This window comes from Gadus morhua, chromosome 5 (genome assembly GCF_902167405.1).
Source record: "Gadus morhua chromosome 5, gadMor3.0, whole genome shotgun sequence".
Classification (NCBI taxonomy): domain Eukaryota; kingdom Metazoa; phylum Chordata; class Actinopteri; order Gadiformes; family Gadidae; genus Gadus; species Gadus morhua.
Genome location: NC_044052.1, coordinates 19,112,767 through 19,130,771, shown reverse-complemented (window position 1 = coordinate 19,130,771; position 18,005 = coordinate 19,112,767). Strand labels below are relative to the sequence as shown.

General features: G+C 44.6%; 2 protein-coding genes across 5 annotated transcripts; one reads left to right on the top strand and one right to left on the bottom strand.

Moving 5' to 3' along the window:
- Window positions 1-6,974: 6,974 nt before the first annotated feature.
- Window positions 6,975-8,054, top strand: ankrd66 (ankyrin repeat domain 66). 2 transcript variants are annotated; one of them, XM_030356414.1, is made up of 3 exons: window positions 6,975-7,129; window positions 7,260-7,452; window positions 7,890-8,054. In XM_030356414.1, the coding sequence occupies exons 1-3, from the start codon at window positions 6,991-6,993 to the stop codon at window positions 8,008-8,010; spliced, it is 453 nt and encodes a 150-aa protein (XP_030212274.1). In that variant the 5' UTR covers window positions 6,975-6,990; the 3' UTR covers window positions 8,011-8,054. The 2 variants fall into 2 exon arrangements, with proteins under 2 accessions (XP_030212274.1, XP_030212273.1); XM_030356413.1 differs by having other exon boundaries at window positions 7,260-7,488.
- Window positions 8,055-8,347: 293 nt separating this feature from the next.
- LOC115543800 (adhesion G-protein coupled receptor F3) lies at window positions 8,348-16,876 on the bottom strand. Of its 3 annotated transcripts, XM_030356390.1 has the most exons (14): window positions 16,681-16,876; window positions 16,411-16,563; window positions 16,124-16,230; window positions 15,904-15,962; window positions 15,315-15,436; window positions 13,146-13,358; window positions 12,686-12,940; window positions 12,425-12,568; window positions 11,855-12,042; window positions 11,576-11,752; window positions 9,814-11,178; window positions 9,011-9,052; window positions 8,579-8,614; window positions 8,348-8,489 (listed from the first exon to the last, which is right to left on the bottom strand). In XM_030356390.1, the coding sequence occupies exons 1-14, from the start codon at window positions 16,844-16,846 to the stop codon at window positions 8,430-8,432; spliced, it is 3,087 nt and encodes a 1,028-aa protein (XP_030212250.1). In that variant the 5' UTR covers window positions 16,847-16,876; the 3' UTR covers window positions 8,348-8,429. The 3 variants fall into 3 exon arrangements, with proteins under 3 accessions (XP_030212250.1, XP_030212247.1, XP_030212248.1); XM_030356387.1 differs by having other exon boundaries at window positions 8,421-8,614; XM_030356388.1 differs by lacking the exons at window positions 8,348-8,489; window positions 8,579-8,614 and having other exon boundaries at window positions 9,018-9,312.
- Between the last annotated feature and the right edge of the window lie 1,129 nt (window positions 16,877-18,005).

The window sequence follows — 18,005 nt, the reverse complement described above, 5'->3', positions numbered from 1 at the left end:
GGAGGGAGTTCCAGAGCCTGGGTGCTGAACAGCTGAATGACCGGGCACCCATTGTAGTGAGTCGTGATGTGGGGATACATAGTAGTCCAGCAGAGGTTGAGCGGAGGGAGCGGGAGGGAGTGTATTCTTGGAGGAGGTCACAGAGATAACTGGGGGCTAGGTTGTGGAGAGCTTTGTAGGTGAGGAGTAGGCTTTTGTATTGGATACGGTAGTGTACTGGGAGCCAGTGAAGTTGAATGAGGACAGGGGTGATGTGGTCAGATGATTTGGTGCGGGTGATGATCCGGGCGGCTGAGTTCTGAATGATCTGCAGTCTGTTGATGAGTTTGGTGGGGAGTCCGGTGAGGAGGGCGTTGCAGTAGTCTATGCGTGATGTGACAAATGAGTGAACTAGGATTTCAGTGCTGGATTGGGTCAGTGATGGGCGGAGTCTGGCGATGTTGCGGAGGTGGAAGAATGCAGTCCGGGTGATTTTGTGAATATGGGGTGCGAATGAGCCTCGGTGTTGTCCAGGATGACTGGCTCTTGACTTTGGAGGAGAAGGGTACTGGGAATCCATCGATAATTATGAGTGGAGCTGGGGTGTGTTGTGATTTAGTGAGGGTGGATTTGGATCCGATGAGCAGGGCCTCGGTCTTGTTTCCATTGAGTTTCAGGAAGTTCCTGCTCAACCAGCTCCGGATCTCTTCCAGGCACGTGATGAGGGAGGTGGGGGGGATGGCAGCGGTGGGTTTGGTAGAGATGTAGACCTGTGTGTCGTCAGCGTAGCAGTGAAAATGGACCCCATGGTGACGGAGGAGTGTGCCCAGCGGGAGTAGGTAAGTGGTGAAGAGGAGTGGACCCAAGACTGGCCCCTGGGGGACACCCAGTGAGATATCTGAACACCCAGACTTGTGGTTGCTTAGTTGAACAAATTGTTGACGGCCGGTGAGGTAGGATGTAAACCAGGAGAGTGCAGCACCAGTGATCCCAATACCAGCTAGGCGGTCCAGGAGCAGAGGGTGGGAGATGGTGTCGAATGCTGCGCTGAGATCGAGGAGGATGAGAATGGTGAGTAATCCAGAGTCGGCTGCAAGGAGGAGGTCGTTGGTGATTTTGACTAGGGCTGTTTCAGTGCTGTGTTTTGGACGGAAGCCAGATTGGAACGGTTCGTGGAGATTGTTAATGTCGAGGTGGGACTGTAGTTGTGCGGCAACCACCCTTTCAAGTGTTTTGGAGATGAAAGGGAGATTGGAGATGGGCCGGTAATGGTTAAGGTCAGATGGGTCAGCACCAGGTTTTTTCAGGATGGGAGTGATGGCAGCCAGCTTGAGAGTGAGGGGTACAGTACCAGTAGTGAGGGAGGAGTTAATTATGTTGGTGATCATGGGGGAGATGGACGGAAGACATGCTTTGACAAGGGAGGTGGGAAGAGGATCGAGCTGACAGGTGGTGGTTTTGGCTTTGCGGATGAGTTCTGAGACGGTCTGTTCTGTTACTAGGGTGAAGTCAGAGAGGGAGCTGATGAGAGGTTGGCCAGAGGTGATCATCCAGGGTGGGTCATCAGAGGGGGTGCGAGATGAGGCCAGTTGTTGGTGAATGGTGTTGATTTTAGAGCTGAAGAAGTCAAGGAACGCAGTGCATTGGGTGGTGGAAATATCTGGAGGGAGAGATTTAGGAGGCTGAAGTAAGTGGTTGACTGTTGAGAAGAGGACTCTGCTGTTGCCTGTACCAGTGTTGATGAGGTTGGAGTAGTATGAGGTTTTGGCAGTGGTGAGGGCATTCTTGTAGTGATGGAGGTGGTCCGAATACATTTGGCGGTGTACAGTGAGTTTTGTCTTATTGTAGAGTCGCTCCAGTCGACGACCAGTGTCTTTGAGCTGGCGCAGATGAGGAGTGAACCAGGGAGCAGTGTGGGTGAATGAGACTGAGCGGGTTTTCAGGGGGGCCAGGGTGGTGAGGGAGGAGGAGAGGCAGTTATTGTAGTGAGTCACCAGGTCAGTCAGGGAGGAAGCTGGGGGAGGGTTGGGGTAGGAGCTGATCATGGTGGAGAGGTCTGTGGTGTTGATAAGTTTGATGTTTCTGAAGGAGATGGTCTGTTGTTCCTTGGTTTTGTGGAGTTGGGTATGAATGTCAAAAAGTACAGCTTTGTGGTCGGAGATGGGGAAATCAATGACATCAAGGTTAGTGGGAGTGATGTCAGTGCAGCAGATTAAATCCAGAATGTGACCTTTGTTATGGGTTGGGAGGTTGACATGTTGTGTGATGCCAAGACAGTCCAGAAGTGATGTGAAGTCATTAGCAAAAGTACAGGATGGGTTGTCAATGTGGATGCTGAAATCACCAAGGAGGATAACAGTGGGGGACATTGCACATACAGATGTAAGTAGTGATGAGAATTCATTGAGGAAAACGGCGGAGGGTTTTGGTGGTCTGTAAATGGTGACAATGATAGTGGGTTTGGGGCCGGAGAGTTTTACAGCTAGACATTCAAAGGAGGAGTGAAGGGGGACTGTGACAGTGGTGACTTTGATGTTATCACGATGGAGGAGAGCGAGGCCACCCCCCCTCCCATTAACCCGGGGTTTGCTAATAAAAGAAAAAACTGGTGGGACAGCTTCAGCCTTGCTAACCTATAAAGCCTTGCATGGATTATCTCCATCCTACCTGAAGGTCCTGATCATTCCCTATAGTCCTTCTCAGTCCCTCCGGTCTTCGGGAGCCGGCCTTCTTTCATTGCCGAAGGTTAAAAAGAATTTGGCTGGACAGAGAGTGTTTGCCTATCGAGCCCCCTTCCTATGGAATAGGCTGCCATCAGCGATCAGGGAAGCTGACTCTGTGGAGCTATTCAAAGGAAAGCTCAAAACGCACCTCTGCAATCTTGCATTTGGAGTGTAAAAACGACAGATGCGAAGTGAAGACCACTCTGTTTGCTTGTGCTTTTCTTATTACATTATACATTCCCACTATGTACTTTTCCGTTCTAATTCACTATCCTGTCTGTTCTAGCGTGTTGCGGGTACTGGACTGGATGCCTGGACTCTCCTCATGGATAACCGGCCAGAACCCCATCACCATTTTAATATGATGTGCATGTATTTACCTGTAGGTCAATTTGTGGCACTCATTGCACTCCTGACCATCCCTGGAAGAAGGGATCCCCTACAACGCGTTTCTTCTCAAGGTTTCTTCCTTGCTGATTTCAAGGGAGTTTTTTCTTGCCCGTGTGGGGGCATGGGTAAAGGGGGGGTGTCACAAATATTTGGCCTGTTAAGCCCTTTGAGACTGTAATGGCGATTAAGGGCTATACAAATAAAATTGAATTGAAATTGAACTGACAGATGGACTTATTGTAAGTCGCTTTGGATAAAAGCGTCTGCTAAATGCCCTGAATGTAAACGTCATCACCACCAACATCACCATCATCATCATCATCTGGTTCCAACCGGGGTCCGCAGAACTTACTTGAAGCTGTTGGTAAAGAAGGACAGACAGCGACGACCGGTTGAAACTCGTCAAAAGCGCCTTTGATCGTTGATTCTCAACGCTCTCGTTTTGAAGTTAATTTAGCACCGGCTGCCACTGCTTCTGCACTAGTTGAACTGCTCCCGACTCTGCTTGGCATCGTTGCCATGGAAGCGTGCGGACGGGTGAATCCAAGACATTCAATGCAGTAGAGGTGCTTCCATAAAACCACAGGCCATCCTCGACACACTCTGACCAAACACAACCCCATACTTAGGAACCCCATGTTAACGCACACGTTTAGCCTAGCTTACTTCCAGCCTCGATGGTGTCTTCTCTAATGTTTCACGATGTACCTGGCATCCAAATATATCCCTGGGATTCGCATTGTCATACTCTTATTCCAGTAGAAATACTCTGTAAGTATTTAAGTATTTCTGGTTCTCCAAGTCTGTTATTAGAATTAATTCAGGAGGGCTTGCCCGTAACCAACCGAGGCCTTTAGACAGGAGCGTCGCTCTGGCTTCCGTCATCGCTGGGTAGCGTGGTCTGATGAGGTCTTCCATGGTAACCGTTGCCAGGGAGTTGAAGGCGGAGGAGATGGAGCTGCAGGCGAGGGAGAGAGACACATGGTGAAACAAGTGGAACGATGCCGTTGTCATGGACACCGGCAGAATCCATCGCACACCTCAGTGACTATATAACTGAGCCTCACTTAATCATAATATGGCAACATAGACACACACACACACACACACATGAACACGCGCACACACATGAACACGCACACACACACACATGTATGTATATATATATATATATATATATATATATATATATATAGACGTGACTATGCTAGCTACTATATATATAGTAGCTAGCATAGCTACTATATATATAGTAGCTAGCATAGCCACGTCTATTAGCAACATAGCAAGCTAGCATATTGAAGTCTAGAAGCAACATAGCATTCTAGTGTAGTGAATTCTATTAGCAACATAGCACGCTAGCATAGTCACGTCTATTAGTAACACAGCACGCTAGCATATTCAAGTCTATTAGCAACATAGCACACTACAGGTCAAATATATTAGCAGCATAGCACCCGAGCATATTCAAGCCACATGCCGCCCTTTCTTCGGCTTCCCCACACAATTGTTTAAACCCCATGATCCCCTGCCCTGCAAGTCAATGTTCCAGTGATCTTACGTGGATTGGGCCAAACGCCCTGGATGTAAATGTTAACGTGTACGTTTCCAAGGCGGGACAGGGGAGGTGGCGAGGGAACCCACTCACAGCGTCCCCGGACAGGGAGCCCGGAATCATAGGATCCAGACAGACCGACCCCTAGGGTGGAGGTTCTGGGTATGAGTGGGTCAGAGAGAGGTACCTGACCGCCTCCGTCCACACAGAGACGATTTTATTTGGTGAAACCACATAAGTCTTGTGCGTTTCGGCTGACAGTCCAGACGGAGACGGTGAATCCGGTGCCCAAAACCGCACATTTCTGAAACCATGTCTCAGGATGGTTTCAAATCTATCCGGACCCATAGGGTTTCGTGTTAGGATTCGTGTGGACGCTTAAAAAGCAAACGATGACGTCAATAGCCCACTACCAGCTGGGCGACGCCAGAGTTGCGTTGAATTTTTTATTTATCATTTGATTTGTATTCTTTTTGTAGCTTTAAATACAGCCCCTTGATAAAAAGTAATTACTAACTGTACATTAAAAAGTATTTCTGCTCAATTTAAAGGTTAAATTTCGTGACTGAATGTTTGCATACAGCGCGCAGGCTGTATGCGCGCTCCACTTTCTTCGCTCCACTTTCTTCTGTGGGGAACCAGCGCCTTGAATATTTACTACAGCGTTTCTACAGCTCGATGCGGTTTCGCAATGAACTCGTCTTTACGGAGACATTCCTGAACCGCATAAAACGCCCGTTTCGGCTCCGTGTGGACAGGGCCTCGGGAGAAACACGGGCTGGGTGAGGATGGTACAGTGATTAGTCTTCCTGCTCTTTAATGAATTTGTTCCGATACCGATTCCAGTATCGGAAACTCCTTCGATATAGCATAAAATGAAGTATCGGTTATCGGCGAGTACCCAGTTCTATGCGCTGATCCATACCATCACATGCCTAGCTCATTTGCTACGCATGCAGAGATAATCACAAACAAGTCAATTTTATGCTGCGTACGTTAACGGTCAGAGGTGGAAAGTCGAAATGGGAAACGTGGAATCAGAAAGGAAGAAAAATTATTGGAACATCTCAGCGAGTCACTCCCCCCCAAGTGGTTTGCGTTGGCTTGTTGTGTAGGCCGTGCAAACGAGTCCAGTAGCCAACACCGATCCCCACAGTGGAAGTAAAGACAGACAGACAGACAGACAGACAGACAGACAGACAGACAGACATCAAGCGTGAGAGACAGACCAACCAAGAGTGAGAGAAGACAGACAGACAGACAGACAGACAGACAGAGATCAAGCGTGAGAGACAGACCAACCAAGAGTGAGAGAAGACAGATACACAGACAGGTGTATAGAAAGAGACAGCGAGAGAGAGTAAATACTGAAAACATCCTTCTTTAGAAAAGTAAAGACTATTCCAAATATTGAGATCTCCTACCTTTATTGAATGCAAACGCTGGCGTATATATACAGACCCCCATGTAGATCACCTGAAGAACGAAACAAAAACATTTGTTGAAACGTCTGGTGATGCAGGGAAAGGTTAGGTTAGGAAACGCACTACTTCAAACCCCTCAAGGTATTGTAGGCCTGGTTCATTATCTGCTTATCAGTTGATGTTTCTACAGATATACGCGTTTGTGTACATGTGTATATGGGTACACTTGCAATGGGTACGCTTGCTTCAATGTGCTTGCTTGCTTGCTTGTATGAACGTGCGTGTATGTGTGTGAATACTTAATTGCTAAAATAAAAAAAAATAACGTGAACATTTGGCACCATATTGACAGAGTTATCAGGACAGCAACTAAAGCGAAGCTTTGGAGGCAAGTATAGCTGCCGTTCTGATAACTCGGTCAATATTGTGCCAAAGGTCCACGTAAATTAGTCCACTTTATTTTGAACTTGCAAAGCAAGGTTGAAACAACAATAAATATTATTTCAACCGTCTTGTTGACTCACAGAAGGCAAATCAAACTAATTCCTTAACTAGCCTTAAAATAATGAGTGGTTTTTACTTGAAATTTGAAGGTAGCTGGGAAACTTTTGATTTTAAGTAGAACCAAGTATTTCAGTGTACACAAGGCAGACTCAAAGTGCTTCACATAAACATTGTCATGCAATAAAATAATAGATAAGTAAAAGAAAACATGCAAAAAATATAGATGTAGATCTATCTATGTATCCATATCTAAATATTATGTTACTTTATATAGAATAGGCAACTATCAGGTCTCTAAGACACTGAAAATAAATTAAGGTATTCAACCACCAGATGACAGCAGAACCAATCCTATGTACTGATTTCCTGGGTCGTTCGTTTGTTGAGCGTTGCCCGGCGACGCTCACCTTGAGCCATGACAGAGTTGCACCAGGCCGCAGCGGCTGGGGACTGTGATCTGGTCGAGGAATTACTGAAAAACAACCAATGCGATCCTAACCAGAGAGACCTCGACTGGAACCACAAGACACCGCTCCACTGGGCTGCGGCTAAAGGTATGCATACAGAGAGCCAGAGCCAACAATTAATTTCCCTGCGTTCGCTCTTAAAGTCTTACGTTGCACACAGTTGGCCAATACTATGCCGACTGTGTTTCACGTTAGTTGAAATCCCATCCGCATTCAGGACAGACGGAAATAGTCAGGCTTCTAGTGGAGAGCGGCGGACGGCCGTGTCTAAGGACGGATAACGGCTGGACCGCCGCGCACTTCGCCGCCGAGGCGGGACGCCTGGGTGTGCTGCGTCTGCTCCACGCGCTCCATGCCCCCGTAGACAAGCAGGACATCTCCGGCGACCGACCCATTAGGCTGGCAGAAATGTATGGACACGAGGACTGTGTTCGCTTCCTCCAAATGTAGGCCTTTGAGTAATTGATACTTTTTTCTCCTAAGTAGGATACACATAAAGGGCCCACCCACACAATGAAAATGTGCTCTCCTAGTTCCTAATTTGATTACCCACATGGTTAATTATTTATGCCTGCTTCAATAAAACTAAAGACCCATTTTTATTTTTAAAATATGTGTAGATATTTTTTATATATTAGTGCCCATTGATCAATCTATTAATTTACAGTCAACTGTCACTCATAACAAGGTGATGAATGTTTGCTTTGGTTTTGGATGGATTCAAATATCAAGCCACAGTTCGAAAAACGTAATCTGACGTCCGTTGGATAGGGTAGTTACTTGAACATAATGAATTACTCCACAGTCTTGAGAAATGAATGAGAAATGCGGTCTGTGTGTGTTGCAGTGCAGAGGTGGAGTCCGAAGCCTACCGCCAGTCGGCGGTTCAGAAAGGCCTCTCTTGGGACGAGACGGACGAAGAGTGGGAAGATCGGCAAAAAGAGAACGGAATAGATTTTAAAAAGTAACCAGGGATTAAAGGATGAAATAAAACAGATTTGTTCGGAAACAACTTTTTTATTTGGATGATGTTTGTCTATGATCTGGAAGGTTAATAACACAATGGGCTCCATATAGAAAGATCAAAAGGTCTCAATCATATAAAAAACATCTAAATTTACACACAGAAACAAAGAAAAAATCTGTTTTGGTTGTCGTGAGGCAACAAGTTAATGCATTCAAATGTCTTCTTTGACCACCATTACTAATAAAAGCAACGAAAATAAATAATAAAAGCCCTTGACATCACACATCCACAATAAGCTTGTTGGACCTCCCATGCTCTAAAGTTGTAGCCTACAAGATTATGCCAAAAATAATTACATTTCCCCGCTGAAGATGAAATGCGTTTCCCTCCACTAAACGGGACAGGCTGGTGTCTCAGGAGTCAGTCTTCCGTCGAAGACTGCATGGTCATGGAGGTCTCCTTAGTGGACGATGGCCGTCGCTAGGGGATCAGAGACAACGTGTCAACACGACTGCAAAGACACATCTGCTAATGAAACAAGTGCGGTTAGTGATCCGTGTTGAACTCACAGTTGCGGAAAAACGTTTCCTCAGTGCGTCTCGAACCTGGGTCAAATAAAAAGGAAAACGGGGTCCATTGAACATTTAATTTGTGTACATTGTGGAACAGCTTTTTGTTTTCTCAAAAACACATTCTGTCGTGTAGATGGGCTAGATAGGGCTACGGGGATCTGTGTTTCATGGTAGAGAAATCTCCTGTTCAAACTCAAAAAGTAATTGCGCTTTTCAAAGACGGGCGGAGTTGGAGGGGTAGATTTTTGCTAGCTTGAAATGGAAGATCTCGCACATTGTACCTCTTAATATACTACTGTGAATGTGTTGTATTTAAAGAGGCAACCAAGCTGTGAACTCTTTCAGATCGCCTCATTAACCCACCTCTGGTGACTCATTTTAGTGATCGCAGTATTTGCAGGTCAATATAAAGTTGTAAGAAATAAATACCATTTTCTCTCCGACACTGGCGGTCAGCAGGATGAAGAGTCCCTGGGGAGACATTGGAGACGGAGCCTTTATAAAGGTGTAACGGGGGCGTTTAGCAGAACCCAAGTGCACGGACAGACGACTAGCGCAGGATAGGTACAAGGCTTTATTTAGGGACCGGATCGACAGGAAGAGCGTAGTCGGCAGGCAGAGGTCGGCAACGGGAGGGCAGGCTGGTGGATCAGGAGCCGGGGACAGAAGACCAGACAGACCGACAGGGGCTGGGCGGCAGGCAAGGTAGTCAGGCAGGCAGGGATCGGCAACTGGCAGGATCGGAGAAGTATGAGGAATCAAGTCGCGGGAAAGCTCTGAGAAACTCTGGAGACAATCTGGCAGGGAATTATTGGAAGGAGAGGACTGATATAGGGGGAGCACAGGTAAAGATGGTTGGGTTAATTAGGAGAGATCAGGGTGGCAGGCAGGTGAATGGGAAAACCAGGGACGGACCATGACATACAGGAATAGGAGTATATAGCAAAGTTTCACCAGGATCTGAGCACTTCATGTACGCACTGATTATATGTTGTTTGTCCTTGCACTTAAAAATAGTACTTAGTAGTATCTTATCCTAGCTAGCTTTGTTGTATACAGGGAATGGGTTAACCTAACAAGTTTTAGTGCTTGGCACTAGTTTCTATGAACATCCTTACTGTACCGACCGATATATTGTTGTTTCTCTTTCTACTGGCAAATGGCCTTATTGTGAGTCACCTTGGATAAAAGTGTCTGCTAAATGCCCTCAATGTAAATCTGAGGGCTCCCACCTGGAAAGAGTTACAGATGCTGAAGATGTAGTAGGCAGCGGACGCTGCCAGGCCTTCCGCCAGGTCAAGGGCTACACTAGCAAAACCGAAGATCCAGGTCACTCCGAAGACAGGGGTCAGGATGATGATGGACCTGAGAACGCGTATGGCGGCGTGGCCACCACTGCGGCTTTCATGTCCTCCTGGTCCTAATCCCTTAACGGGGTTCAACAGCTTGACGATCACCAAGGCCATGCTGAAAAGGTTGATGAAGACGATGATGCCCACCGGTATGATGAAGGAATAGAAGGAGCCCTTGAGCATGCTGTGGTGTGTCAGCCAACAGCTATGGGCGTCGTAGTACTCCCCCTCTGCCCCGCCATCGTGGGACACAAACGTGATGGACACGATGAGAAACGGGGCGCCGTAGCCCACTGAGTAGCAAATGCCCTGGTGCCAACCTTTGCTCAGTTCCGACCACACATACAAGGTTTGGAAGAGCAGAAGGCTGCTGAGGCAGAACATCCAGAAGAACTGCGCAAGGAAGAAGAAATGCTCCAGGACCACGCAGATCTGACACCAGAGGTCGGAAACGACCCCCGGGAATGCGGATGCAAAGAGACTGCAGTTTCCGATCAGGAGGGACACGGAGATGTTCAATAGAATGATGTGGCGCAAGTACAAGCCGACAGACTTCGTCACGGCCTTCCAGACCAGGCCCTCGATCATCAGGAACGAGACCAGAGAGGCGATGGAAATGGCTAGACCCACGAAGGTGATCTCGCGCAGCGCCGGCAGATTGACAGCGTTTCTTGAAAGGAGGATGGCAAACGCGGAAGAGAATTTGCATTTACAGCTGCCTTCTTTTCTCGGACCGGCCCAGACGCACGGGTCAAGCGACCACTTCCCTTTTACGTCCATGGCGACGCACTTCATTTCACGGTTGCGTGGTCGCGGGTTGGTTAGCTTGAACTGGATCAAGACTTCTTCACTGCCGAGGTCGCGATTGAACGCTTGCTCTTTCTTGCCGTCAACACTCATCATCACCACGATGCTGTTGGGGTCGGCGTCGGGCTGTATGGGCGGCAAGAAGTTGACAAGATTTTTAAAACCCGCCATTGTCACAACGCCTTGGTGCCCGTCGACGGAAACGTTGACGCCGAAGACATTGTCCCTACAGCCCGGGAACTCGCAAGTCTTTATCTGTACATTTGACGCCTCACTGGCATGTTCCTTTGATATGTTGGTCTGCCTTATCAACTGCTCAACAGACGCCAAGTACAGTTCAGCCATCGACAGGTTGTTCTGCGCATCGATAGGTTGTTCTGGCCTCCAAACTTCCGGCGAAGGAATGTCCAGGATGTTGCTGGACGACTTCACGATTTCCTGGTAAGACAGATTTCAATTTTAGAAAAGGCGGCACAACCGAGCAATATAATGTGTTGAACACTATTGACGGTTGTGGGAACTTAAAGGCGACATATTATACCACCAGTCGTGAGTGAGATTACAAGCCGTTACAAGCAATCTGCCTCTTCTGACATCACTAGTGGGTGTGTCAACCAAGATGTATGACGGATAGAGAACGTTTGCCTCAGTCCACTGGGTAGGCTGGTAGACTGATGTATCCAGCCTACATCTAAGTGGACACGCCGACTTGTGATGTCAGAAGAGGCAGATTTTCAAAACGGTTTGTCACAGCTAATCACACTCACAACTGTTGGTATAATATGTCACCTTAAATTCAAACATAACGGGATCAACAATGCGAGTTGGGACTTACCTCTAATGTGAGTTCATTGAACCAGGTGTTTAAGTTTTGCATGTTGTTGAGGATGTTGACGGACGCATTTAGATTAGAAACACTGTTGATGCTCTCTGTGTTGTTAGTAGCAGTAGTAAGGCGAGAAAACAGCTTTGCGGCGTTCAGGAAGACGGATCCGAGACCTTTGTCAATCACCTGGGAGGCATTTTGGGCAATTATCGGTAAGCAATGACACACATTGTTCTGCAAATGCTTTGTCTAATTATTATGTGATGAAACAAAATGTCTGCCACTTACTTGAGTGCGTTCTGCAATGCTGAAGAGGTCGCGGTTTACACACTCTGACTCCTCCTTCCCCCAAATTCCGTTGTTGTCACATTCCCGTGATCTAAACCCCTCTCTAGCTCCCTCACAACGCAGCTTGGCAGTGAAGCCGGCCTTCGTGACTGGCCAATCCTCGCCCGCCTGACAACGCAGATCATTTTCTATCGGAAAACAATTTGCGGGGAATAAAACCTCATCAACGGCAACTCTATAGATCTATGATAAATCCTTGCCTAACTGGCACAATACATGCCTGCATTTTCCAAATCAATATTGCAACAATATTCCAGTTTATGGTTAAATCAATACATTTGTTACCATGAACATCGTTAACTTAGTTAGCATGAACAACATTATTAAACATGAACACCATTAATCCATTATTATTCGACCATTAGTTAACTATTAATTTACAGCGATTAAATTTTAGGCAAAGCTTATTACCAAATTAACTAATGTTAATTAACGGTTAATTAATGTACCCTAATTGTAAAGGTTTACCACACAAATTTACTTGTACTTGGTGTTACACCTGAGCCGTACCGTTTATGATGTGGATTTCAATCGAGGCCTTTTGTGTTTGGTTCATCCTATTGCTGAACACACATGTCATGTCTGCCGGTTGGTCCTCATGCTGTGTTAAACACGACAAGGCCATTTGGGCGTCGTAAGACCTGGGATCTTGCCCTAATGATCATCAAAACATCAAGTGAGTGAAGATTGCTGATCCAATGAGTATCACACGAGACAACAGGGAAAACAGACTAAACAATCGTGGCTAAAAGACTATGAAACCTTGCTCACCGACGTCTGCTCCTGTCGCCAATTGTGAATAATTCCCCTTCACGATCCAATGTACGCCGTACTGTTCGGTGCTGTTCTTTATCTGACATTTCACTCTTACAGACACCACTGTGGAGTCTTTTCCACATTCGGGGAACTGGGGGTCGCTGAAGATGTCGATTTGAGGCAGAAGTGCGACATCCAGTTTGAAACTGGCTCTGTGAAGTATCTTCACACCGGTAATGAATTCTGGCCCGAAGGTACAAGTGATCAGGCCTGGGAAAAATGGAACAAGGGAACAGCTTCATTGTCAGTACACTGCAGTACAAAGACATCTGCTCCACGTATCTGAATGGATCTCGATTTGGCTAGACATGACGATATCAATTCTTTGCACATTTCACTTTTGATGGCGAGTTTCAGGTTCATCCTTTTTTTATTTGGTAATTTGGATGAAACGGGAAAAAAATTACACACACACCTGCCCAAATTCCAGATGTTTGTTTGAGTGTGAGTTTGGTGGTCCCGTGTCCTTGTGATGTCACAATAGACTCCGTTCCGTTGGTGATCTGAGAGACCTCTTTGTGTGTGGCCTGTTTCCACTCCGCCATATCGCTTTGGGACGAATTGCAGACGATGTCGATCATGCTGTTCAGCTTCACCGGCTGCTCGGGGGCGCTTATGTCCACAAGGCCTGTGGAGAATCAGTGGATATTATCTTTTCTAAGTTAGTATGTACATGAGGTCATTTCTGAAGAATTGAATTTGACTGTCTTTGATGAAAAGGCTAAAACACCGGACAGGTAAATTACATTAAAATTATATTGACCAGGGGCGTTTCTAGTTATCTGAAGCATCCGGGACTTAGCCCGGCAAATATCGTACGCTTTATTGCACATGCAAATTTTTTCAAAATGCTTTACCTAAAAAAACAAAAATACGCAGTTTATTACAGCTTTAAATAGCTACCTGACTGCTGTGCTGCTTTTCCCCAGACATCTAAAGCTCCATTCAAGTTAGAGTAAAATGAATGCTAGTGAGACAGATCTTACCTATACATATATTTAACAATTATTCGCCAAAGAGGTGAATAATTGTTTTAGTATATATTACACATGAACACTCCAAAGATAAACAAGATAACACTATTTTCCGGGAAGCAGATATATATATATATATATATATATATATATATATATATATATATATATATATATATATATATATATGTATATGTATATATATATATATATATATATATATATATATATATATATATATGACTGGGGTACTGGATAGGTTCATTCACTTGAGGTGGTAAACAGTCTGGTTATGTTTTTAAACCGTTTATTATCTTGCCAAAAGGACTATCTAGAAGGACTAGGCTACTTTATTTTTGAGATGCCCCTTGAATCCCCATGTTTGTTTCTAATGTAAAGCACACATGACATCCAACTAAAAGCAGACTACCATTAGTGACGAGAATAATTTCATCACTTCTAGAGTGAATTGAATTAATGCATTCCATGGTTACCAGTAAATATCAATCGATAACAATGGTAAAAAAGGAAAACCAATTTTCACAAACTTCCCTTTGCCCAAACACAAAAGTGCCTCATTCACAGACAAACCAACAGTAAACATTCAGCAAAAGTAAACATTGAGATTTTAGAGTCACACAGTCATGTATGACTTATTTACATGTTTTTCTTCATTCATTTCTTAGCAACTGTTACTCTACATGTATTGTTTTTCTTTGTTCATTTCTTGTTTGTACTTAAATCTTTACTTTCTTTCTCTGCAATTGCCTTTCTACATTCCCTGTTGCTATCTGACTGTTTCTTGCTCAATTCTTTGGGCTTTTGTCCTTTGAGCATAAGTGGGTAGGCTACCTCCTCCGTCTGACTTGGGCAAACCGGTCAATGACTTCACCATGATCTAAGAATTACTGACATATAGCAAAGACATAGTGAAATCTAGAGCTTGTGCTTTCAACTAACCTGTAGTAAACACTGAGACCTACTACTGAAGTGTACTGACTCACCTTTGGCTCTGTTGACGTGCAGTAAACGAGGGGCGTTCATGGACCGTCGGAAAGTAGATTATGAGTTATTTGTTTTTTTTTACAAAAAAATACGATTTGGGGCGAATTAAATAATATTCTGGTCTTTTGCCACTGATATTGAGAATCAGCATGCCCAGGGGCAGTGGTCCCATTAGTCGAAAAAGGCAAATGACTGAGGCACCCAGCCAGTTGATGCCATTGCCCCAATAGCACCAACTAATACAATTGTAAACTTACAGCTCGACATCCACATGATGAAAACCTTGAGGGGGAGGAAAACCTTGACGAGCAGGGCTTGGTAAGCAACCTTTTAGTTGCGGAGCACAGCTTACCTAGCTTAGCTTCGATTCTAATAAACATTGAAAGCTTGCAACTGCTCTGCTTTTGAAAGGTAGTTCACTAGTTAACGTTTGAATAATGGGAGGGAATCTTTATTGTGCGATAAATTATCCACAGCTTGTGTTGTATGTAAATCACCCCCTAGAACCATTTGGAGCCCCTTAGGCCCCTTAAAAAATACTTATTTAATGTATTAGACTGTATTTAGAAGATAGGTATTGGGTTGTTCGTCCTACGGTTGTTTACCTTCAGTTTCCACTTCAATGGTGTTTTTCAATGCTTTCGCTGCTGCCGCGGTTTTCTGCCCCAAGGTCGTTGTATTCATTCGGGTGTTGACATATACCTCAAAGGATGAATACACACCTAGCCTTTAATAAATGATAATAAATGTTATTTATGTAAGTGCTTTACATGATATAAATCTCTCTCTCTCTCTCTCTCTCTCTCTCTCTCTCTCTCTCTCTCTCTCTCTCTCTCTCTCTCTCTCTCTCTCTCTCTCTCTCTCTCTCTCTCTCTCTCTCTCTCTCTCTCTCTCTCTCTCTCTCTCTCTCTCTCTCTCTCTCTCTCTCTCTCTCTCTCTCTCTCTCTCTCTCTCTCTCTCTCTCTCAATCCCCCAATCACTCACTCTCTCTCAATCCCCCAATCACTCACTCACTTACTTACTACCACTCACTCACTCAGTCACTGTAGTGGGCATTGAAACAGTAGCCTACAATTAATAGCCCATATCACAGCTAGGGAAAAGTGAAGTCAGACTACTAGAATGTATTGAAAGTCAGTGTTTTTGGTATGGCGTCTGATAACGCCATAAGGTCTAATAAGCGGTGTAGTTTACCTGAACCCGGTGACCTGTATGCCATCGAATCGCAGCAGGGTGTTGTAAACAGGTTTCATCTGATGGGGAAAAAACTGATTTCAGACGACAGGGAGCTAGTTACTACACACATGTGTTATAGACTAGGCTACGTTTTGCCAAAAGATCAAGACCGAATCAATTAAACCGTGCGATTCAACCCAGTCAACTAAATCCTACTTCGCATCCGTCAAAAACCTACCTTATCTATCAGATTTTTAGCAAGTTCTTTGAACTTCGGAGTATTCGGGTCGGCCATGGAGTGGTAATATATCACATTGTTCAGAAAAATCGACCCATAAATTGTGACTGTAAAGATAAAAATAGTTTATTTATGTTATCCATGGTTCAAACAACAGTGAATGCTGCGCGCTCCTCTCGGAGAAGACTCGCGAAATGACGCACAACTATGTAGGCCAACCTCATTTGGAGAAGAAAAGCCACGCGATATTACCCAAATTCTTTACTCCGTTATATTCATTAGCCTACCTCTGGTCGTTGGATGGCAAATTGGGTCGACATCTTTCGGAGGGCTACACTTGGTGGGATTGGTGGGATTACAACATTCGCCCTTCTTCTCACAAACCTCATTGCTCCATACGTGCCCGGCCTGACAGGAGCACAGAGCCGCCGCGTCACATTCTTAAAAATATTTAAACAAAAGTTTTATTCATTTGTCAGCTTTGATTAATAAAAACACACAGAAAAACACATGAAAAGGCTTTACTGGTGATGCTACAAAAAAAGAAGTCACTCAACTTGTAGTGACCGCTAAATCGCTGACTATAACGTTATGTGGCGGTCCGTCCAGCACGATAGAGCTGAGCATGTCCGTGATGTTGGGGAGGGCGCTCGGCACGATGGTGAGCACCGCGTAATACACTAGCGTGGAATTATCTGGAACAGGACCCAGATTAGGACTCATCGGGTTTATGAATGTAGCCTATGTATTATAGTTAAAAGTTCATTACGTGTGCCTATGTGATAACACAAATCAGTTTACCTCCTCCATATGCCTAGAAAAGGGATTCAAGTAAGAAGGGAAATTAAATAAATATACTTTTCCATTTGATTGTTAAACATGATTTAAGATTTGAATCTACGTTTAAACGTCTGACTCACCTGAAAACAGCTCAGTCCCAGAATAAAAAGAGTCAGGTATATTATACAGACTCTCATTGCACTCCCTTACGAGCAGGACCTACAGGCGGTTATTTGAGATTGTAGGCCTAATCAAATAGCCTATAATTCAAAAACAAAATACATGAAATAAGAAATAAACATGTCATAAATCAAGAGTTCAGACTATAGTCCCAATTAAAAAATACCGTTATGTTATAGATTCATTAAATTGAATAAACACTTGAAAATACAATTTTGAAAATATTTCAATCTATTTAAAGAGTAGCCTACCTCTCCTTCTTGCTCAGCTCCGTGTTGTAACGGCGCCGTAGAAACAACATCTGTTAAGGGATCATTTCGTCGCAACCCACTGAAGGAACTGCAGGGTCTTTATCTTACTATTCGCCTGCATTTGCATTTGACTATCTAAATAGCAGCTAGCTGTTTACCTGGTGGTGTTAGTGTAATTTTACTTCCCTTTTTTTGGTTACTCATTCGCAATAGGCCTATTATTAGGCCTACTATAGTTGTTTAGTCAGCAATAGGAGTTTGGTTGCAAATATTTCAATACTTATAAAACGTGAATAAATTGACTACCATTTCACAGCCACTTCGTTTTCCTACTAAATAACATAAAACAAATGTCGTTAGATAATCCTATTTTTAAATCTAATTATTTGGAGGCCACAAACGCCCAGTGTTTCATTTATAGTTCAAATGAATGGCCGAAATAAAAATTAAGTTGTCTCCGTCTCCCACAATTGGCTTATGGTACCAATCTTTTTCCTCTCATCACACAGCCACGGAATAATACATACGGCTTTGGCCGTATTCTCAATAAATTGGTGTTGTACCCATTGTAGCATAGTTGGTTAAGGTGCCTGTCCAGTAAACAGTAGATCCTGGGTTCAGATCCCTGTAGATCCCTGTAGGTGTATATTTCGATACAAGCTTTCTTGCGG

What these genes read in the sequence shown, in the direction of transcription:
- ankrd66 (XM_030356413.1), top strand. Translation starts at nt 6,991, where the DNA reads ATGACAGAGTTGCACCAGGCCGCAGCGGCTGGGGACTGTGATCTGGTC. An exon ending in CCACTGGGCTGCGGCTAAAG is followed by an intron (nt 7,130 to 7,259) that starts GTATGCATACAG and finishes ATCCGCATTCAG; the next exon opens with GACAGACGGAAATAGTCAGG. An exon ending in TGTGTTCGCTTCCTCCAAAT is followed by an intron (nt 7,489 to 7,889) that starts GTAGGCCTTTGA and finishes TGTGTGTTGCAG; the next exon opens with TGCAGAGGTGGAGTCCGAAG.
- LOC115543800 (XM_030356387.1), bottom strand. Translation starts at nt 16,846, where the DNA reads ATGAGTCCTAATCTGGGTCCTGTTCCAGATAATTCCACGCTAGTGTAT. An exon ending in AACATCTGGAATTTGGGCAG is followed by an intron (nt 12,941 to 13,145) that starts GTGTGTGTGTAA and finishes CATTTTTCCCAG; the next exon opens with GCCTGATCACTTGTACCTTC. An exon ending in GCATCTGTAACTCTTTCCAG is followed by an intron (nt 9,053 to 9,813) that starts GTGGGAGCCCTC and finishes ATGTCTCCCCAG; the next exon opens with GGACTCTTCATCCTGCTGAC.